The following is an 18,554-nucleotide window of genomic DNA, read 5'->3' on the forward strand; positions in this document are numbered from 1 at the left end:
GATATTATTACTTTCTTGTGATAAATACTTAAATGTATTTTTGATAATTTGTTTTATTTTTTCTTTAGAAGTTTTTTGATGAAAATTTCATTAGAAATTTATACTAATCTTTAGGAAACATGTGTTTTATTTAATGGGTAGCATTCAATGACTAACTTTTTGGCAAAACATTTTTCAAAACATGAGTTAGAAGTTTTGGAATGGGCTGATTTTTGGTGAGGATGATCTCTATGGTGAGGAGATCATCCTCACAAAAAATCAGCCCATTCCAAAACTTCTAACCCATGTTTACAAGTTGAAAAATCGTGGACCGTCCATTTTTTGTAAACTATTTTTTATGGGGTTAGAAGTTTTGGATTGGGCTGATTTTTGGTGATGATAATCTCCTCACCGTAGAGATCATCTTCACCAAAAATCAGCCCATTCCAAAACTTCTAACTCATGTTTTGAAAAATGTTTTGCCAAAAAGTTAGCCATTGAACGGGACCCTTATTTAATTACCTTGAATTTGATTGATAGGTATATTATAATTTTTTTTTAATTTTATATTTTTTGAGGGGTTCATTTTTTTAATAGGAATCAATTCTGAATTTTTCCTGATTTTTTCAGATTTTTTAAATGGTTAAAAACCATTGTTTTAATGTTGAACGAGACGACTCGACGAGACGAGACGTATCGTCCGAGTCAACTCGGTATCAGAGGTGAACGAGACGAGACCAAATACCGAGTTTAAAAACCATGCTAAGTACACGATATTGGTTACTATTAGTCAAATTTACGGGGCTCTATTAGAAATTATAAATTTTAGAGGGAGCTAATTCTAAAAAGACCATAATTATTTACAGAGGGGAAAACTCACCGGCCTTGTTAATGGTTAAAAGTTGAAAAAATATCATTTTTATCGGTCTCTGGATGCGAAAAAAGGTCTCTTGAGGCGACGCAGAAAGGAGAGATAGAGAGAGAGAGCGAGAAGGATCTGGATCGATTCTCTACAACTTCAACAAACCCACTACAAGAAGAATCACGAATCGCTGTCGAGTCTTCGAATCCCATTTTTCAGGTAAAGCTCAAACTCTACCTCAAAAGACAACGATCTTAGTCTACTTGTAATCCATCCAAAACCCTAAATTTCTTAGAAAAAATTGGCTTTTCCCCCTTCATTTTCCTTCGTTCTGTCGTCGAAAGAAGTGGTATCTGATTTGGTGAGGCGTCATTTTAGTATCTGTTGAATCCACCTAACAAACAAATAATTTTTCTTTGACCCATTGCGTCCCTTTGAGTCCAAGTGACACCCACATTGTCCATGTTTATTAAATCTGTCCAATTCGATCTCAAATTGTCGATAAAGGTCTAGATTGGATTATCCGAGCTCATCGTAAATCTGTTTCAGGGTTTGGGCATTTCGAGCCGAGGCTGAACGTTGATTCTTTGTTGTTGCAACGATGAAGAGAGTGTAGAAGAATGTTGGAAATTTGGAGGGGTTTGAGACTTCTTGTAGTCTACTCGTCTAGGTTGTAAAGAAGAGAGATTTTGGCTAATATGGCGGATGCTGCCGCTTTTGTGGACGCTATTGGATCTCGATTTAGTTCTTTGGAACTGATTGGAAAAGGGTCCTTTGGCGATGTCTATAAAGGGTAAGTCATAGTTTTCTGATTGATAGCAGATTCATTGTTTATTGTAAAGGGCTCAATTTATTTATTTGGAACCACTTAATACTTTTTTTTGTTGTTTTGAAATTAAATCACATTTTCTTGTTTTTATTCTATCTCATGGAAATGGAAGACAAATAAAACTTTTAACAGCTTAACATCACTTTCTGATATTCACATATTCAGAGGAGTTGACAGTGTCTCAAGCTAAGAAATTTGCTTTATAACTGGGACCACTTGGTTGTGGAATTTCACTGACTAAAACTCAACTTTAAGATGAAACAGGCATGCACACAGTTAAATCCTTACTTTCTAGGGATTGAATCGGTATATTAAGTGATCAATTTATTACAATCTCGGACTTTTAAGATGTGTTCTGCATGAAGCATTTTTTAACGGGTTAATGTAGAGTGTGCTAGCTTAAGTTTCATTTGACAATGGCAACATACTGCATACCATTTTAATGATGTCGGGTTTATTTTATACCTTTACTTGTTCTTGATAATTTATTCGAGATCTCAGATTCCACATTTTTAGACTAAGTTTTTATCGTCCTACACCAAAGGTTCAAAATATCATGCATTGAATAACTCAAAGAGAGACCCAAAAACTAAAATATAGATCGATTCTTTGGGGTCCTTCATTTCTTCAATTGGAACGAACAGAACTAGAAGTAGACCAATTCCTAAACTGCTTTAATGGATATTTCTCAATGTCCCCGGTATTCATGGATAACCATAGGTTTCTGCAAAAATTGCAGAATTTCATGGGAATCCTATAAGATCAGTACATTCGTTTTTCTTTGTCAGATGGTTAAAATTTTTATTTGGGTTTAAATCCTACCAAGAGGTCCACTAGAGATCAGAAATTGTTGAAGAAAAACAACATTTTTTTTTATCCTTGTGGGTTTCCCCCCCCTCCCCCCCAAATCCATGAAAGGAAAGAAAACATATAGATTTACTATGCCTTTCAATAACATCAAATGAATTGCATGGACTTGTATGTCCCAAGTTCACCTGTGCAGATATTCGAGTCCGTGTCTGATATTGACATGCATAACCTTGTTACATTACATATATAACTTTGGTTACTATTTTGACTTGATATACTTTTTTTCGAGTCATCGACCTTTTCCTCGTTTAATTTTATTGAAGATTGCTTCTATATAGCAGAGTTTTTTTTTCTTGTCTTTTTAGTTTTTATATTATCATATGTGAACAGTAGCTTAGCACCATAATTTAGCACTTCAATGTATTTCTTACTTTACAGGTTTGACCAGGAGCTTAACAGGGATGTTGCTATTAAAGTTATTGACTTGGAAGAAGCGTGAGTTAACTTGGAGAGTATCTTTTTTAATGGTTATATTAAGAACTGCTTGATTTCAAATTCCATGTCATCTATTTCATTAACAGAACTCGGTCTTATTAGGAGTTATTTTTTGGTGACGATCATCCCTTGTAAATAGATATTTTGATCCTTCCGCCTCTAGGTTGGCATGCATAGCAAGAGTATAAGATAGTCTTTAGATAGGATGATATCTAGTGTAAATGCATATTTTCTTGTAATTGGGAATCTTTGTGGGCTTAATGACATTTGTTTGTCACCTTAAATTAGCAGTTGGTATGATTTCAAGTTTCAACCATAATAATTGGAAGCAGAATCTTTCCTAATTTTAAAAGAAAATATGAAGCTTGTAATAACTTATACGTCAAAAAAAGTCTATTTTATATGGCGGTAAGCATGGTATTTGACTATCCTATGTATATATATATTCAGGCAGACATATTTACAAGCCTGTAATTCCCTAGCTATAAATTCTAAGGGATCTCGAAGAAAATAAGAATACTAGATACAATTACCCAAAACAGGAGGGGAAGAAGCCAAGAAATCTGCTGCTTTAGATCGTGGAAACACCACATACATTTACTTCAATTGTTAATAATTACTTATCAAAAAAAAGAAATCTGCTGCTTGATACCCTTTATTCCAAACAATAAATACCATATGTATGTCATTTACAAGTACTTTCCCAGTAGAACACAAAATCCTCAAAATGGATGGATCAATGTAGCAAGAAAGCTTTGGTTGGCAATGCTACTGAACCAATATTATCCTCTAAATCCTTGAAACCGGTTCCTCTACTTCCAAATAGCTCAATAAACAAAATCATTTGCATGAATATTCCAAGGTCAAAAGTGGTAGATTACCATCCATGGAATGATGATGCAAGACGATGAGAGTTAAGAAAATGAAATTTGATTTAGGCAAACTAGGGGATTTAGTGAAATCTGGTTGGAGATTGGATAAGGATTTGGGTAGGATAGGGTAATTTAATTATGATTTTGTGACCACAATCCCAATGAAAATGGTTAAAGCTTTGTAGGGTATGGATTGATGTTTGTAGGTTTCAAGAATCAAAAATCAAGAAAGGGATTTCAAGAATCAAGAATCAAAAATCTAAAAAGGGATTTCGAGAATCAAGATTCAAGAATTTAAGACTTCAAGAAATCAAGAATTCAAGATTTCTTGAAAAAAAATTAAGAAAACAAAATTTATGGGTTGGATTCTTGAAAGGATTAAAGGGTTCTTGATTTCTCATAAATAAAAAAAGAAGATAGATGATAAGAAGAAGATTAAAGAAAAAGAGAAAAAAAATGATATTTACTTTGGAATCAACCCAATGATTTCCATGATATCAACCATGTTGAATGCACGAACTTTCAAAAGAAAACAAAAACTTCTTATTTTTTCTATTCATTCATTCTTCTTAAATAAATCCTAATACAATCTATAAATAAAGAAAAGCAATCAAGAGTCCTAATAAAATTAAACTACCTAATTTTCGTAACTTTCTTTCTCTTACTTTTCAAACTCTAATAAACTTAAATAAAAGATAAAGTAAAATTATTAAACTGCTCTTAAATATTAATAAAACATGAAAATAAGCCCAAAAAACATAAAATTAAAGTCCTAAAACAGACATCTAAATAAAAACTAAAATCCACTTTTTAAGATTTGATGTCCCCATCAATTCTCCTCGACTGGGAAGATTTCATCACTGGCGAAATAAAATTGCAGTAATTCTCATTATTGGTTGCGTTTCGCATTAAATGACTCATCCCACTTTTGGGAAATATCGCACCCATATCGGGAAGTTACAGAAATGCCGCCCATACCTTGTTTGCAAACTAACAATGCATACAAGTAAATGATATACCGATTTCTCATTGTAAACTCACACAAAGCAACCTTCCATCCACTTTTCAAATGGTCTACCATCAAAATATATACAAGCATTGTCTTCCGGACAAACACGGCCACTTTGGTGGGAATGGAGAGATCCACACCAATTTTACTGGAAAAGATGGTGACATGCATACGGTAACAATCTACTTTCAAAATAGGGTTTTAATTGTAGGGAGGGTTGGAAGGATAAACAGAAAAATAAGTTTGTTAGTTGGTGCCAATCCCAGACTTGTTTGAGTAGGTCAACCAAATGAACTTGTTCTTGTCAGTAGTGCTTTACCAGTTAGACTTGGGTTGCCCTCAATTCAGGCCAAATCTGACCTGTTGCTGTCCCTTTTCTCAAAAATGAGGATGCAAGGAATTTTGTCACGATGGCAATATGGTTACTAAGCTGAAAAGGCGTAGAATGAGGGCCTCCTCACTTAGCCTCTGATTGTGCAAATGCCGAGGGGCATTTCTGTGATCAACAAAACTTAAATAAAAATAGCATATGTTAATTTATCTTAAATGTATATGCAATAATAAAGCAAGAAACCGTAAAAGTACATGAAAGTTGTTATATAAAAGCCTATGACAAAATTTACAATTTAAACAACACCGTGTATATGTATAAAGTAACTTTATATAATATAAAGTTACATATTATATGAGAACATGCATCACAGATTGAAACCAACTTACATATACAATATAACTCATGAACTCTGAATATCGGGATCTTTAAAACAATCTTTCCATTCCTTATTCAGTACATGAACATTAATTTAAGCTTATTGATTAGTGTTTGACATTACCAAGATAGTTTTCCCAGGATAGATTACTATATTTTTTTCCTGGTCATTATACATTCCTTATGTCTCTTAGTTCTAATCCTAGTTTGTGTATGGTGGAAATATTTCTGATGAAACCATGGAGCTTTTGTTCATTTTATAGAACTGGTAATTGCAAGCACATATGAGTTTTGTCTATTGTCTGTTGTCTATTGTCCCCTTTATCTAGATTAACAAGCCTTTGGAGTCTATATTCCTAGTCTTCTTTATTAACTCTTGAAAGAGTTGTATTTTATGGGACTTAAAAACACTAATCTTGAATTGAGTGCTCTTTTGGAATTTTTTGTTGGGGGATATGAAAATGAATTATTATTGTTTCTTTTGGATCATGTTTTTACTATACTTGAATTGCTATTCAATTTTCTTTGCATAACAAACTTATTTCAAGTGGTAATTCACTGCATTTGGATTCTGCAGAGAGGATGAAATTGAAGACATTCAAAAGGTATTCCTTAACGCTCTTGACATGGTGATGAAGTAAATCTTTTATGATTAAATGGTTATTTTGCTCATCTAAGTTAATTTACTTCCAGGAAATTTCAGTTTTGTCCCAATGCCGGTCTCCATATATTACCGAGTACTATGGATCATATCTCCACCAAACCAAACTTTGGATAGTAATGGAATACATGGCTGGTGGTTCCGTCGCTGACCTAGTAGGTTTCCAGTTTAATTGCTTCTACATGTTCAATAAAATGAAAACCACTTTAGTGAACTTATTTCTAGAAACACTGGATTCAGATAAGAAATTGGATACACTTTGAATGGGCTCAATTGGGTTGGCCACTTGGCCTTAGAAAACCCATATTGCTTGTGATCCATCATCCAGGTCCTAACTCCAGTATGCACCTAGGTCCAAAATGGCATGCTTGGACTGGTTTTGTAGCTTGGTTGGGTCCAATAAAGGTTGGATTTCAGTCTCAAACTCAGTACCTTAGATCCTGCACGGTGAATCTTTTTGTCTTTAGATCCAAGTTGGACCTTGATTCGAATTAGGTTTTATATATGAATTATATTATGGGTTAGATTCACGTAGATCCAACCCATTTCATGAACCTAGGAACTTGATTTTTTATGCAGTTATTTCAGTGCACTTGTTTAATGTTTTTGGCGAAAATAGTGGTGAGAGTGTGAGATAAAGAAGAGAGAAACAATTCCAGATGCTAACTTAGATTATGCTATTACACACACAAGAGAGGAACAATTCCAGACGCTAACTTAGATTATGATATTACAGATTCAAGCTGGTCAGCCACTCGATGAAATGTCTATAGCATGCATTTTACGTGACTTGCTTCATGCAATTGAATACCTCCACAACGAAGGAAAAATTCACAGAGATATTAAAGGTTACATTCTTTATTATTTGGATTTTCAATTCAAAAAGTGAATTTTTTTTGTTCTTTAAAGCACCCAATAACTAAATTTCACTATTTTTGAAGTGTTCTTGAAAAACTCACACTATGGCTTTTTTCTTTACCTAGCGTTGCGATGTCATTGAATATTTTTCTTCTTCCAAACTATCTTAAGTGTGAATTGACAAGATTGCTATACTCCTTTGGCAGCGGCAAACATCTTACTAACGGAGAATGGAGATGTTAAGGTATTTAAATGTATTTCATCACCTTTCAAACAAAGCATAAAATCACCAATTAGACTAGCATGAATTGATCATGGAATGATGGAAATGCCTGTGCCGGTTTCTGTTTTCCCACAGTTTTCTGACTGATTCTGTAACAGGTTGCAGATTTTGGTGTCTCTGCTCAGTTAACAAGGACAATTTCGAGGAGAAAGGTAAGAGCTCCTTGTTCTTCTTTGGAGCCTCATGTTTGATTGGTCCTTCATTGATAGTAAACTGGTTTTATCTTTTTTTTTTTAATATGCATATATTTTTGTTTATCAAGTCAGCATATATTTTAGCCCACTATCATTTTATATCTTTCTAAACATTTATAATTCAACTGTTTGGAGGTGATATTTGCTACTCTTTCTTTCTTTATTATTATTATTATTATTATTATTTTTATCCTTTTAGTGTGGCATTAACTTTAATCAATGCCGAGTCATTGGCCAGACAGGGTGCAACTAGAAAGGGATCATTTCTCTTTTGATAGATTTCTTCCTTTATCAGAAAAATCAGAAAAGTACCTGGGATACGTGGTGTTTTACTCTTGGTCTCTCTAATTCTCACTATTATAATTATTTTCTCCTTAAGTAATTTACCATCATAGTCTCTGAGCAATTTTCTTCTTGTTTTATGTTATTATCGACCTTTTTCTATGCCACTTAATGTAAACGATGCTGTCCTTAATGGAATGTAACCCTCAAAAGACTAAATAAATCCTTTCATCATCACCATAAAAAAAAATGCCGACTGAAAGGGTTAGGCTGCATTAATTCTTTCCTCCATTCAGTTTTTTTCCAAAGAAAAAGAGACATTTCTTCTGTCAAGGCAAGTCATCTTATGACGTGTGCTGTTCCATTCAATACACACGCATCTTGAATTATCTTAAACATTCATAGTTCGGTGAATGTTGTCTTTAGTACCTGCCACTTAGATGGGCAAGGTAGCAACCAAAGCCGTGGGATGTAAACGTGCTTCGGTAGGGGATTGTTCCAGCTTAGAGAGAAGTACTCGCTTGAGCTGGTGTGGACGAACTGGAAGCCTGAATGTCGGCTTGAGTAACGAAAACATTGATGAGAATCCAATACCCCCAAAACCTATGGATTTCTCCAGAAGGTTTGTCCACGGAGGGTGAGTTAGGGCCTAAGATGAGGCCAAAAAAAGGCATAGTCAATGGATAACAGCGAATATTGCTATACCACCCCATGTTGGTCCTGACGGATTTTTTACTTGAGATGTGTTAAATGTGAAACAACTTTCATGCCACATGTTTAATGTGAATATTGCTGTACTACCCCATGTAGGTGTTGACGTTGGGTCTTGTTTTCTGCCTGTTTGCCTAGCCTTCCGTTATCTTTTGGTTCTTGTACACTAATTGAAGTTCCGCATTGGATCACCACTTATTTAGATATTTTACTAGAAATGCATGCTAAAAACTCTTCGGAGTAACTTAATTAGTTATTTGTACTATTTACTGTTTCATGCTAATATGTTTAAGCCATGGCAGACATTTGTGGGAACACCATTCTGGATGGCTCCAGAGGTTATTCAGAATTCAGAAGGATACAATGAAAAGGTACATGTTAGAGGAATTGTCTTGTATCTTTCTTTACCTTGTTGAGCTTTGAGTCACTTGTTTCACGTGGTCAGATTTTGGTTGGTGCAGGCAGATATTTGGTCTTTGGGGATCACTGCAATTGAGATGGCAAAGGGGGAACCTCCTCTTGCAGATCTCCACCCTATGAGAGTTCTCTTTATCATACCTCGAGAAAATCCACCTCAGGTTTACTCAAAACAATGCGAAACTTATTGCTAGATGGAAAATCATTCTTCATTATTCTAATGTTTGACATTTTGTTTCTTTTGTGCAGTTGGATGAGCATTTTTCCCGTCCTATGAAGGAATTTGTTTCTTTATGTTTGAAGAAAGTACCCGCTGAGGTGATTATCTTACCTTTCAAATATCCTCTTTTATTTTATTTCATTTTTCATTATGGAAAATTTTAGGTAAGGCGTCAAGCAAAATAGAGAAAGTGGTATGTTTAGGAGAACATTAATCCTTCAGATATATAATCATTATTGAATAATGATTTAAGCTTGATCCATATTTTCGCAAGCATACTCAGTATTTGTATTTCTGACTACAAAAAAAGGGTGACCATAAACAAACCGTTTAATTCGTAGATCTGTAATATATGTATGAATTTGGACTGGGTTTATGGTATCACAGGCTATTTTACCGTGATACATCAAAAGATTTGCATATCCATGTTGGATACTTTTAGAGGTAAAGAAGCATCAATGACTTGATGAAGAGCTGTTTTTAGTTACCAGAAATGACTTCAAAAGATCTTGGTGGTGGTAAAAACAAGCTTATTGATCTATTATCTTTAAACCCCCACACTCTCTCCACATAAAAAATAAATGAATGTTGCATTGGAGTCCTTTTCTCATGTGGTTCTCTCATGGAATTCGTGAAAAATCATATTAAGATCACCTTTAATGATTCCCTAATATTATTGATAAAGGCAATAATCAAACCATATGTCCCCACTAAGAGATTTGATTGGTTATAAAACCATGTGTCCCTCACAGACAGATTTGATAAGTTATAACACTAGTTGTTTGTTTAACCTTATCTCCAACCACGCCACAGTGCCTCTATCAATAGAATCAAACTTCATCTTGTTAATTTGAGGAAAAATTCCTCCTATCCCCATGTATAGTTTTGTAGCTTCTTATAGAACGTAACAATGTGTACGCAGATATCTTCCTCTTTCTTAACCATGTTGTTCCCAACTCTCTGTCTTCTAATCAAATTCAACTCCCTTGCCTTACCACAAGTGATGGTATGCATTTAGATATCTCTCTGGATAGGATCAAATGATGGCATAAGGTTACTGTAGCTAACCTCAATAGTTGGGCCATGGCTTGGAGATGTTAATGATCTCTACGTATGTGTCAGTAATGTATTGGTGGTTTAAACCGTAATAGAAGCATGAAAATTCGCCTTCTTTTGGGGAATGTTAGGTATGTAAGGACATGGAAGGGATTTCCAAGAAGTTGTCTTTCCACTTCTTAGAAAATTGAATTCTTTTTTCCTTTCTGGAAAGCTATCTGTGAAAAAAGGGCCTTTTTAAGACCAAATCCCATGGACATTCACTTTTTGCTGTGAGAAATTAACAAGAAAATGGCTCTCCCTTTTCTATGTCTACGAAGACGGTATGTCTTCGCAGCTGAGTCATCTTCTTAAAACCTAATGTATACGTCGGTAACGAACCCTTCCATCAGGTAGTTGTGCTCAATTTTCAAATTTTTTATACATTTTTTTTTATACGTGGGTATCCAGACTTAGTCCGATTCTTCCCATGGACACGTGAGTCACCCCTTAAATTGTGCTCAATTTTGGATTGCTTACGTTTAGCTTTTGTTTTTTCCTGGTACTTGGTACCTTCCATGGATGAATAAATAACTTAACTAGGATAAAGTAGAATCTTCCAACCTTTGCTTTAGTGGAACTATTTTGTGCAAATGTTTCATCTTCTCTTGGTGTTGCAAACTGAATAAGATGTTCATATTACCTTTTATTATTACTTCATTCATTTTTGAGTTAAATTTTAAGATACAATTTTAATTCTCTCTTTTATCCACTTAATTTCAGAGGTCAAGTGCCAAAGACCTTCTAAAGCATCGTTTTATCAAAAATGCTAGGAAAAGTCCCAAGCTTTTGGAAAGAATAAGGTGCTCGATTTTGTTACCCATTTCACTATTTGCATGAAGTTTGTCCAGGAACATTGATCAATGAATTTCCTTTTAGAATTAAGTATATGTAAAAGTTAAGTTATACTGACTTTGTGCATGGCCTGTTCTTTGTTAGGGAGCGGCCAAAATTTCAGCTAAAGGAAGATGTGGAAACCACAAGAAATGGTCCTAGGCCTTTCGGGGATGGTTCTGACACTGTTAAGGTCACACGAGATTCAAGAGATGATGGAACTGTTCGAGCCAGGTGCATTATTTATGTAGATTGCTATTGATTTGTCTGTCTATATGGTTCAATTTTCTACTGACTTGGTTAATTTTCCTCAGTCATGGAAAATCTATGAGAAATGATAGTTGGGACTTCAGCATGAGTGGATCACTTGGGACGGGAACTGTCCGTAGCGCTGTAAAGCCACCTCCGGTTGCTGGGTTACGAGAAAAGAAATCCGAAGTCTTGTATAGTCAGGCTTCTCCTAGAAAAACTTCAGACAGAGGAAGTGCTGTTCATGATTCGTCATCAGTAGCTTCTCTTGTGAAAGATTCTAGAGATCAACATGACGACGAAATAGAAGATTTCCTTGAAGATGTGAGTGGGTCGGGAACTTTTGTAGTACGATCTCCCAGAGGAGTAAAGACATCAACAATGTTTAGTGATCAAAGTACTTCGGTATGATTTGATTTTTTTGAATTTGAACTCTCATTCATTTCTTTTATATAGCGATGGACATTCATTTGGTGAGATCTCAATGTGTGTCTGTGTAGTCTAGCAATAGACATACTTCTTTTGAGGATGTATCTACAAGTGGCACTGTTGTTCTACGTGGCCAACATGATGAGTCTGATGCCCCACGAACACCAAAGTCCAGGCTGGGAATCCAAGAGAAATCATCAAGTTCTTCACCTGAGGACAGTGCCGCCAACCTCGCAGAGGTTGGTGTTTTCTTTCTGTTCTATGCATCTATATATATATATATATAATAAAACATAATTGTAGGTCCCACCATTGCTACAATTTTGTGGGGGATAAATGTCCACTCCAACATCAGTGGAGTGGGGTCCACAATACCTCACTCCTCTTCACCCCTTTAATTTTATTCTCCCCCCTTCTAATAATCTCTCTCCAATTTTACCAGCTTTCCTTTTTTACCCACTTTATCATTTTTCCTCTTCTCCCCATTTCTTAATAATACCTCTCCAACTTTATTATTTTTCCTCTTTTACCCCCTTAACCTCAAAGATTATTAATAATACCCCTCTAACTTTATTATTTTTCCGCTTTTACCCCCTTGACCTCAAAGAGGACACCTGTACCATAGGCACAGGCGAACTTTAGTCTATGTATATAATCCACTAGTTCTTTAAGTTCTATATATCTTTGTATGTATATATTCCTCTAATTCGTGTAATTGACTTTCTGTTGGATTGCATCACTTTCAGGCGAAGGCTGCAATGCAGGCAGGATTAAGGAAAGGAAATGCTCGAGAAAGGTATGCTTTGGGAAAGTTCAAAAAAGATGGGCAGGAAGATAAACTATCTGATCGAACTACAAACAGCTCTGGTTCCTCCAGGTACAATAAATTTCTATACATATTAGTAGTTGTATAGTTTTCTTTCAAGAGTGGCAGATAATGACATTGTACCATCTCAGAGCTTCTCGTGAATACTTCGATGCCCAAAAAGTACTTCCCAGACCTCATCAAACTAGTGATGATGATGATAGTGCAATACTTGCTGCCGCTGTAGCATCATCTCCTGCATTGTCAAATTTGCTTATCCCTTCATTGAAAGAGGTGAATAGTAGTCACTACTTCTCTATTTGATTTTTTAGGTATATTCCTATTTTTTATATATTCATTTGCATGGGTGATATATTGTAAAGATTTATGATACTGAAATTGAAGTCTGCTTTCAGCACTTATTATGTGTATAGCTTGTGGGATTAATTTTATTCTTATTGCACTAAAAAAATTATGTTTAGGACTTGAACCGTTTTGATCCATTGGCACAACTCAATGAATTTAGTAGATCCTTTTAGGAGGCCCAATGAATTTAGATTGAACGCATTCAATTTTTATAGTGAGATGATTGGCTGTTCATGGACTAGCTGTACCTACTGTTTCATTTTTCGGGGTCAATATCAGCAATGCAGTCATCCAACAATAAAAACCTAATCCAAAATCCAAATTATAGAGCTATGACACAATCGAACCTGAGTGAACAAAATGCTTGAATTGAATAGTTGATTCAACTCCTTGCTATTTGAAGAAACCCTCCACTTCAATTGGTCTTTTTTCATGAAAAGCAAAAAAAAAAATAAAAAGAGATAACAAACATAGTGTTTCACTAGGATTTCAAACAGCAGTCACTTCCGCAAAGAAAGAAGATCAAACAATTCCCAGTTATTGTCCTTGTGGATTGGATCAACCATATAGGATACAAAAAAAACTTGAGGTATTTGATGTCTCTTTGAATGATCTCAATTCCAGCTACACTTTCATTAGATATCTTACGGATCCCTCTTCTTTCCGATCAGGTTCCTTCACCACTACCGCGAACTTGGAAAAGATCTCCCAAGTTTTATTAGTAATATCCAAATCTAATTTATTTGAGGTTTACCAGTCCTGTCTTGCTTCATATTCCACTCATTTCTCTGAGTCCTAACAAAGGCTTGACATATATATTAATGGGCTTAAGTGGAAAGCATTACCAGTTGCATTGAGTGAACCCTGTTGTGCCTGGATTCGGATGACCGCAGTATAGGGCCTTGGGATGGAATGTTCTCAGTTTGATCCGTCTTCTATTACTTGATCACTCATCAAGGCCTCTCATCTCCTCATTCATCTTTTATCTGGATTGTCAAGGTTTTCTCCAAGGTATCTTTCTTTATGTGGTTGGTAGCCTTGGGAAAGATTCTCACATCGGACCAGATCATTTGTAGAGGTTTTCCTACTCCAAACTTCTGCTACTTATGCAAGAAGTGTGGAGAGTCAGCGGAGTACATCCATACATTGCTCCTCCACTTATCAGATATGATCTCACTTCCTATCTCTGTTTGGCATCATGAATTGTCTACCTTAATCCCTTTGGGCTCTACTTCTTCAATGGTCTCAAAGCGGATTCTATGGAGGCTTACTCCCTTCATAATTGGGTGGGGCCTGTGGAAGGAGAGAAATGTGTGTATTTTCAAGGGCAAGGAGCATTCAAAAATTTGGGCAAGGAGCACTAAGTGTTTGGGGGTGTCTTTTTGAAGATTTTCTATGTTGATGGGATTGGGTCTATTGAGTTAGCCCATCTTGTGCTTGGGTTGTGTTATTGTACCCGAACAGTCACCCCGACTCTGCTCCTTGTTATAAGTTTTATTTATCAAAAAACTATAATAATTTATTTTTCTTTTTGATGAGTTTCAATTGAAATTATTGTCAAGCCTGATTTCTTCAACGATAGATAAGAGAACACAAGCCAAATACAGGGGAGTTCAATTCAGCGACACACACACACACACACGGACACGCACAGGCCCGCGCGCGCACACACACACACAAAGCATCTATGTGGCACTTCATATTAGATGACTTGGGACCATAGCTCAATAGGTTTACATTTTTTATAAGAATGCAACTTGGGGCAGGTCCAACTCAAGTCCAAGTGACCCAACTCAATTCCCAGTCAGATAGACTCCTTGAACCTTGCATTTGGCTCAGGTTGAGGCCTCAGTCAACCTACTCGGCATGAACCCTGTCTATTCTTAGATCTATATATGTTATCGTCATCATTGTCATCATCATCAAAGCAATAACCCAGAAATTTGGGATCTGTTGAATGATCCTGTCCCTACATTTATTTTTCTAAAGCCATGTCTTCTGCTAATTCAAGTGATGATATTCACTCTCACTACCTCAATCCACACCCTTTTTGGTCTCTCTCTTACTCTTTTAGAACCCTCAAACTTGCATGTTACCTCTCTTACATGAATTCACAAAGCATATTCATAATATGGGCTAGCATAGTTTTTGTCTAAGCAAACTATACACAAGTAAGTACTCTTATTACAACCATGTTCCTTGTCTGCAACCATCTCCCTTCTGCAGCTATCTCCTCACTCTCATCCTTCCCTTCTTTGACGCCTCGCTAAAAGAGAGATGCTTTTTGGATGCCATCGACTAAAGTGGACAATGCCGCCCAAGTAGTGAGAGAAAAACTCGAATTTGTAGAGATAAAGAGACGAAAAAAGTAGAAAAACAAAGTTGTCCCTCTCACCTTCTTGTCGGATCCTCTCTCACAAAATTCTTGCCTAGCGTTTGGAAGTTGTTTAGGATTTCTATTTGGACCAGATTTGACATCCAAGTTTATTCTTGTTTGGGAATTGGGATTGGATGTTGCATTTGCATATTTGTTTTGTCAATTTAAATTTCATATCTGCCCCCACTACCTCAATTCACATTTTTTGTGGTCTTCCTCTCGCTCTTCTAGAACCTTATAGTAGAATGGATACGGTCTTACATTGATACGCTTGTCTTATCTTAGGACAGGATTATTTGATTTGGTAGGCTTCTCTCCGACTTTAGTAGACTGAACCCGTGTTCCGTTGGATTCCATTTTGTGCACCATGGGTTGGTCTGGGCTTTTGATTTAGTGTTTGATGCCAACCTGGCCTTAGTTGAACCGTAGTAACAAAATACGGATTCAGTTATTATTCAGCAAGGTGTTGGTTCAGTTGATTCAGATAAATTCGAAATTTTTTTTTGGAAAATTCGGGAAAATTTCTTAGGCTAGAAAATGATATTTTTCAATTTTTTTTTTTTAAATAGGTGCATTTTCATATATACTACAAATTACATTTAGATTAAAGAGTGTATCATAAAAATAGAAATAATTTTTTTATTGGTGAACTCATTAAAAACAAATTTATCAACAAAAAAAGAACTTTTAATGTATTTATATTAGTAAGACCTTTTGATTGGTTCATTCATTTCAATGATTTGATTACCATTTGAGTTTGCGCATTTTATGGGTGTGGGGCATAAAGAAAGAAATTTTTTTATGGCGTGAGAGGACATTAAGAAAGAAATATTTTGATGGGGGTGAGGGGGCAATTAAAAAATAAAGGTGAGGGATATTAATATATAATGATACTTATAGGGTCATTAAAAAAAGAAGGGTGAGGTGGCTTCAAAGAAAGAGAATTTTAAAGCTGTCAAGATACCATACAAAAATTCTGACTCTATTTAAATAGAAGTCCCTATCATAGTTTATGTAGTAAATTTTACTTGATATCTTACACGGGGAGATGCGAAACTTTGGGAAAGCCGTACCGCATTCTTAAATAAATCGGAGAATTCCCGATTTAACCTTTTATGCAATTAAACGCCGATTAAATCGGTGAACCCTTAAACCTGCGAATTTTACCAAATTTCGCCGAAATTTTGACGAATATTGTGACTTTGAGTTGAAACCTCAACTCTAGCCCAATTTCTTTTTTATGCAAACCTCAACCTATAAAATTGTATCACTAAGAGTCTGTTTTCATTTATTACGTAGGCGGCTGGTAATGAATTTGAAGGGTCAGTAGGACTGGCTGTAGCAGATTCACTTATAAATCTGGAACGTGTGAAGCCCGGCTCAAGTGAAGCCATTGTCACCAGGTTACTTCAACGACTGGGAAGGTCTACAATCATTTATGTTCTCGCTTTATGTTCATTTGTAGCTCTAAATACAATATGTGTTACTTAATTTTGAGAAAAATCTGTGCAGCTCAAAGGAGTCATCCATGAAAGGGCTCCAAGAATTGGCGACTCGTATCTTTACAAAGAACACTACCGCTCCTGGAGATACTGAAAAAGCAAATATTGAAGCCATGGACAAGAAAAAGCAACAGAATGCAGAACTCTCTGGAAATGCAAATTTAAGCCCACTTGCCAAGTTCCTTCTCACAAGGTTTGTTGAGTGCCTCTCTATAAATAAATAATAGGGTGTTTTAGAAAGAAAGCTGCTATTGCCGCACCAACTTTTGCTAATGCCACACCAATTCCTATGTAAATCACCAAAGAATTGCACATAGTTGTGTGGTGTTAGCAAAAGTTGTGCGGCAATGTCAGCTCTCTTTAGAAATATCCCCTTGATAAATTGATGATATTTGTTTACCCTGCCTTGACCATAAGCCAACGTTGCGTTTTCTTGATGATTTAACGTTAAAATTTTTATTTTTATTCAAAATGTTTTTTAAATACTTAAAGTACTAAATCAAAATTTCACTGTTAAATCATCAAGAAAAAGAAATCTTGACTTACGATCAAGGGGGTAAACCTAATATCACCAATTTAACAGTGAGTATTTTTAAAATACCCTAAATAATATATGAAATGAGTTTGTGCATTATCATATTTTTTTTTATTGCAGATGGCAGGGCCAAGTTTCACAAGATCTCAACTCAGTTTAGGGAGGGTTGTAACCAATGTTGGACTGGCACTTCTTTGTGTTATTTCTATTTGTATATTTATCATTTTATGTACATATCATTATGAGGAAAACCAATTTTTTTTTCACTTCAGGTTTTGCAGCAGCAGAATTGCTGTACAATTAGTGGGTTTATATTGTTATTGTTCTTTTCTTGCTATCTATTCTGGGTAGGGTTTAATGTGCACCGGAATTTAGAGAATTGTGTAACGGTGTTTGTTTCTATTGGGCATGCAATGTGGCCCTCCTTTTTGTATCGAGTATTTGGTCGTCAAGCTTTGGAATAATTTGAATTAATGTTATTGTTGAATTAGACCTTCACTTTGTGGCTGTTCTATCTTCTAAAGTTAGCTCATGTAGCAGTGGCACTCATGCATATCTGTTAGATTCTGTGCCTCCACGAGTGCTAGAGGGCCTTGGAGCAACTCTTGAAATCGGAGGGACTAATAGGAGGACAAGAGGGCCTCTTGAAAGGCTGAAAGAAGGGAAAAAGAAAGAAAGAAAAAAACAATGAAGGAAAGTCATCGACTTAGAACAACTCCAGTGCATGACCTATCTCACTCTCCATCTTCTCCTCTCAACTGTCATTTTAGGTCGTGAAATCCAAAATAGGGGTTTCCAACATACTACCCATTCACTATCCATTTTGGGTCATGGAATATTCACAACCCAAGATGTGACCGTTTTAGCTGAAAAATATTAAAATTTCAGATCCATTGAAATTTGGGTTAAATTAAAAAAATATTAAAATATTTATAGATAGTCATTTTGTATAATACAATTGAAGTGTATATCCCATGATCATCCATACGCCCATGGTTACCCATTAATGGCGATGGAGATGGGTATCCTGTTGGAGTTGCTCTTATAGAACTATCAGAGCGATGTGCTCTTCTAAATAAAAATACAAAATAGATGTCATCAAACTTGAAAAATAATTGGCACTAAAAGCATAGAAACTTGACATATTAGTGACATTTGCAGTTGAAACTTT

General features: G+C 35.6%; 1 protein-coding gene across 2 annotated transcripts; it reads left to right on the forward strand.

Moving 5' to 3' along the window:
• The first annotated feature begins 895 nt into the window (after window positions 1–895).
• Window positions 896–17,881, forward strand: LOC147387619 (uncharacterized). Of its 2 annotated transcripts, none has more exons than XM_086421937.1 (20): window positions 896–1,060; window positions 1,391–1,634; window positions 2,919–2,975; window positions 6,143–6,170; window positions 6,259–6,381; window positions 6,963–7,074; window positions 7,291–7,328; window positions 7,466–7,519; window positions 8,857–8,925; window positions 9,016–9,132; window positions 9,221–9,289; window positions 11,010–11,089; window positions 11,226–11,354; window positions 11,435–11,774; window positions 11,870–12,037; window positions 12,545–12,675; window positions 12,756–12,897; window positions 16,646–16,749; window positions 16,859–17,041; window positions 17,504–17,881. In XM_086421937.1, exons 2-20 carry the CDS (start codon window positions 1,540–1,542, stop codon window positions 17,541–17,543), a joined length of 2,079 nt encoding a protein of 692 aa, XP_086278063.1. In that variant the 5' UTR covers window positions 896–1,060; window positions 1,391–1,539; the 3' UTR covers window positions 17,544–17,881. The 2 variants fall into 2 exon arrangements, with proteins under 2 accessions (XP_086278063.1, XP_086278062.1); XM_086421936.1 differs by having other exon boundaries at window positions 897–1,060; window positions 16,646–16,770.
• Window positions 17,882–18,554: the final 673 nt, after the last annotated feature.

The sequence above is a fragment of the Akebia trifoliata genome, chromosome 13 (assembly GCF_017979445.1).
Source record: "Akebia trifoliata isolate Shusen 1 chromosome 13, ASM1797944v1, whole genome shotgun sequence".
In the NCBI taxonomy this organism is placed as follows: Eukaryota; Viridiplantae; Streptophyta; class Magnoliopsida; order Ranunculales; family Lardizabalaceae; genus Akebia; species Akebia trifoliata.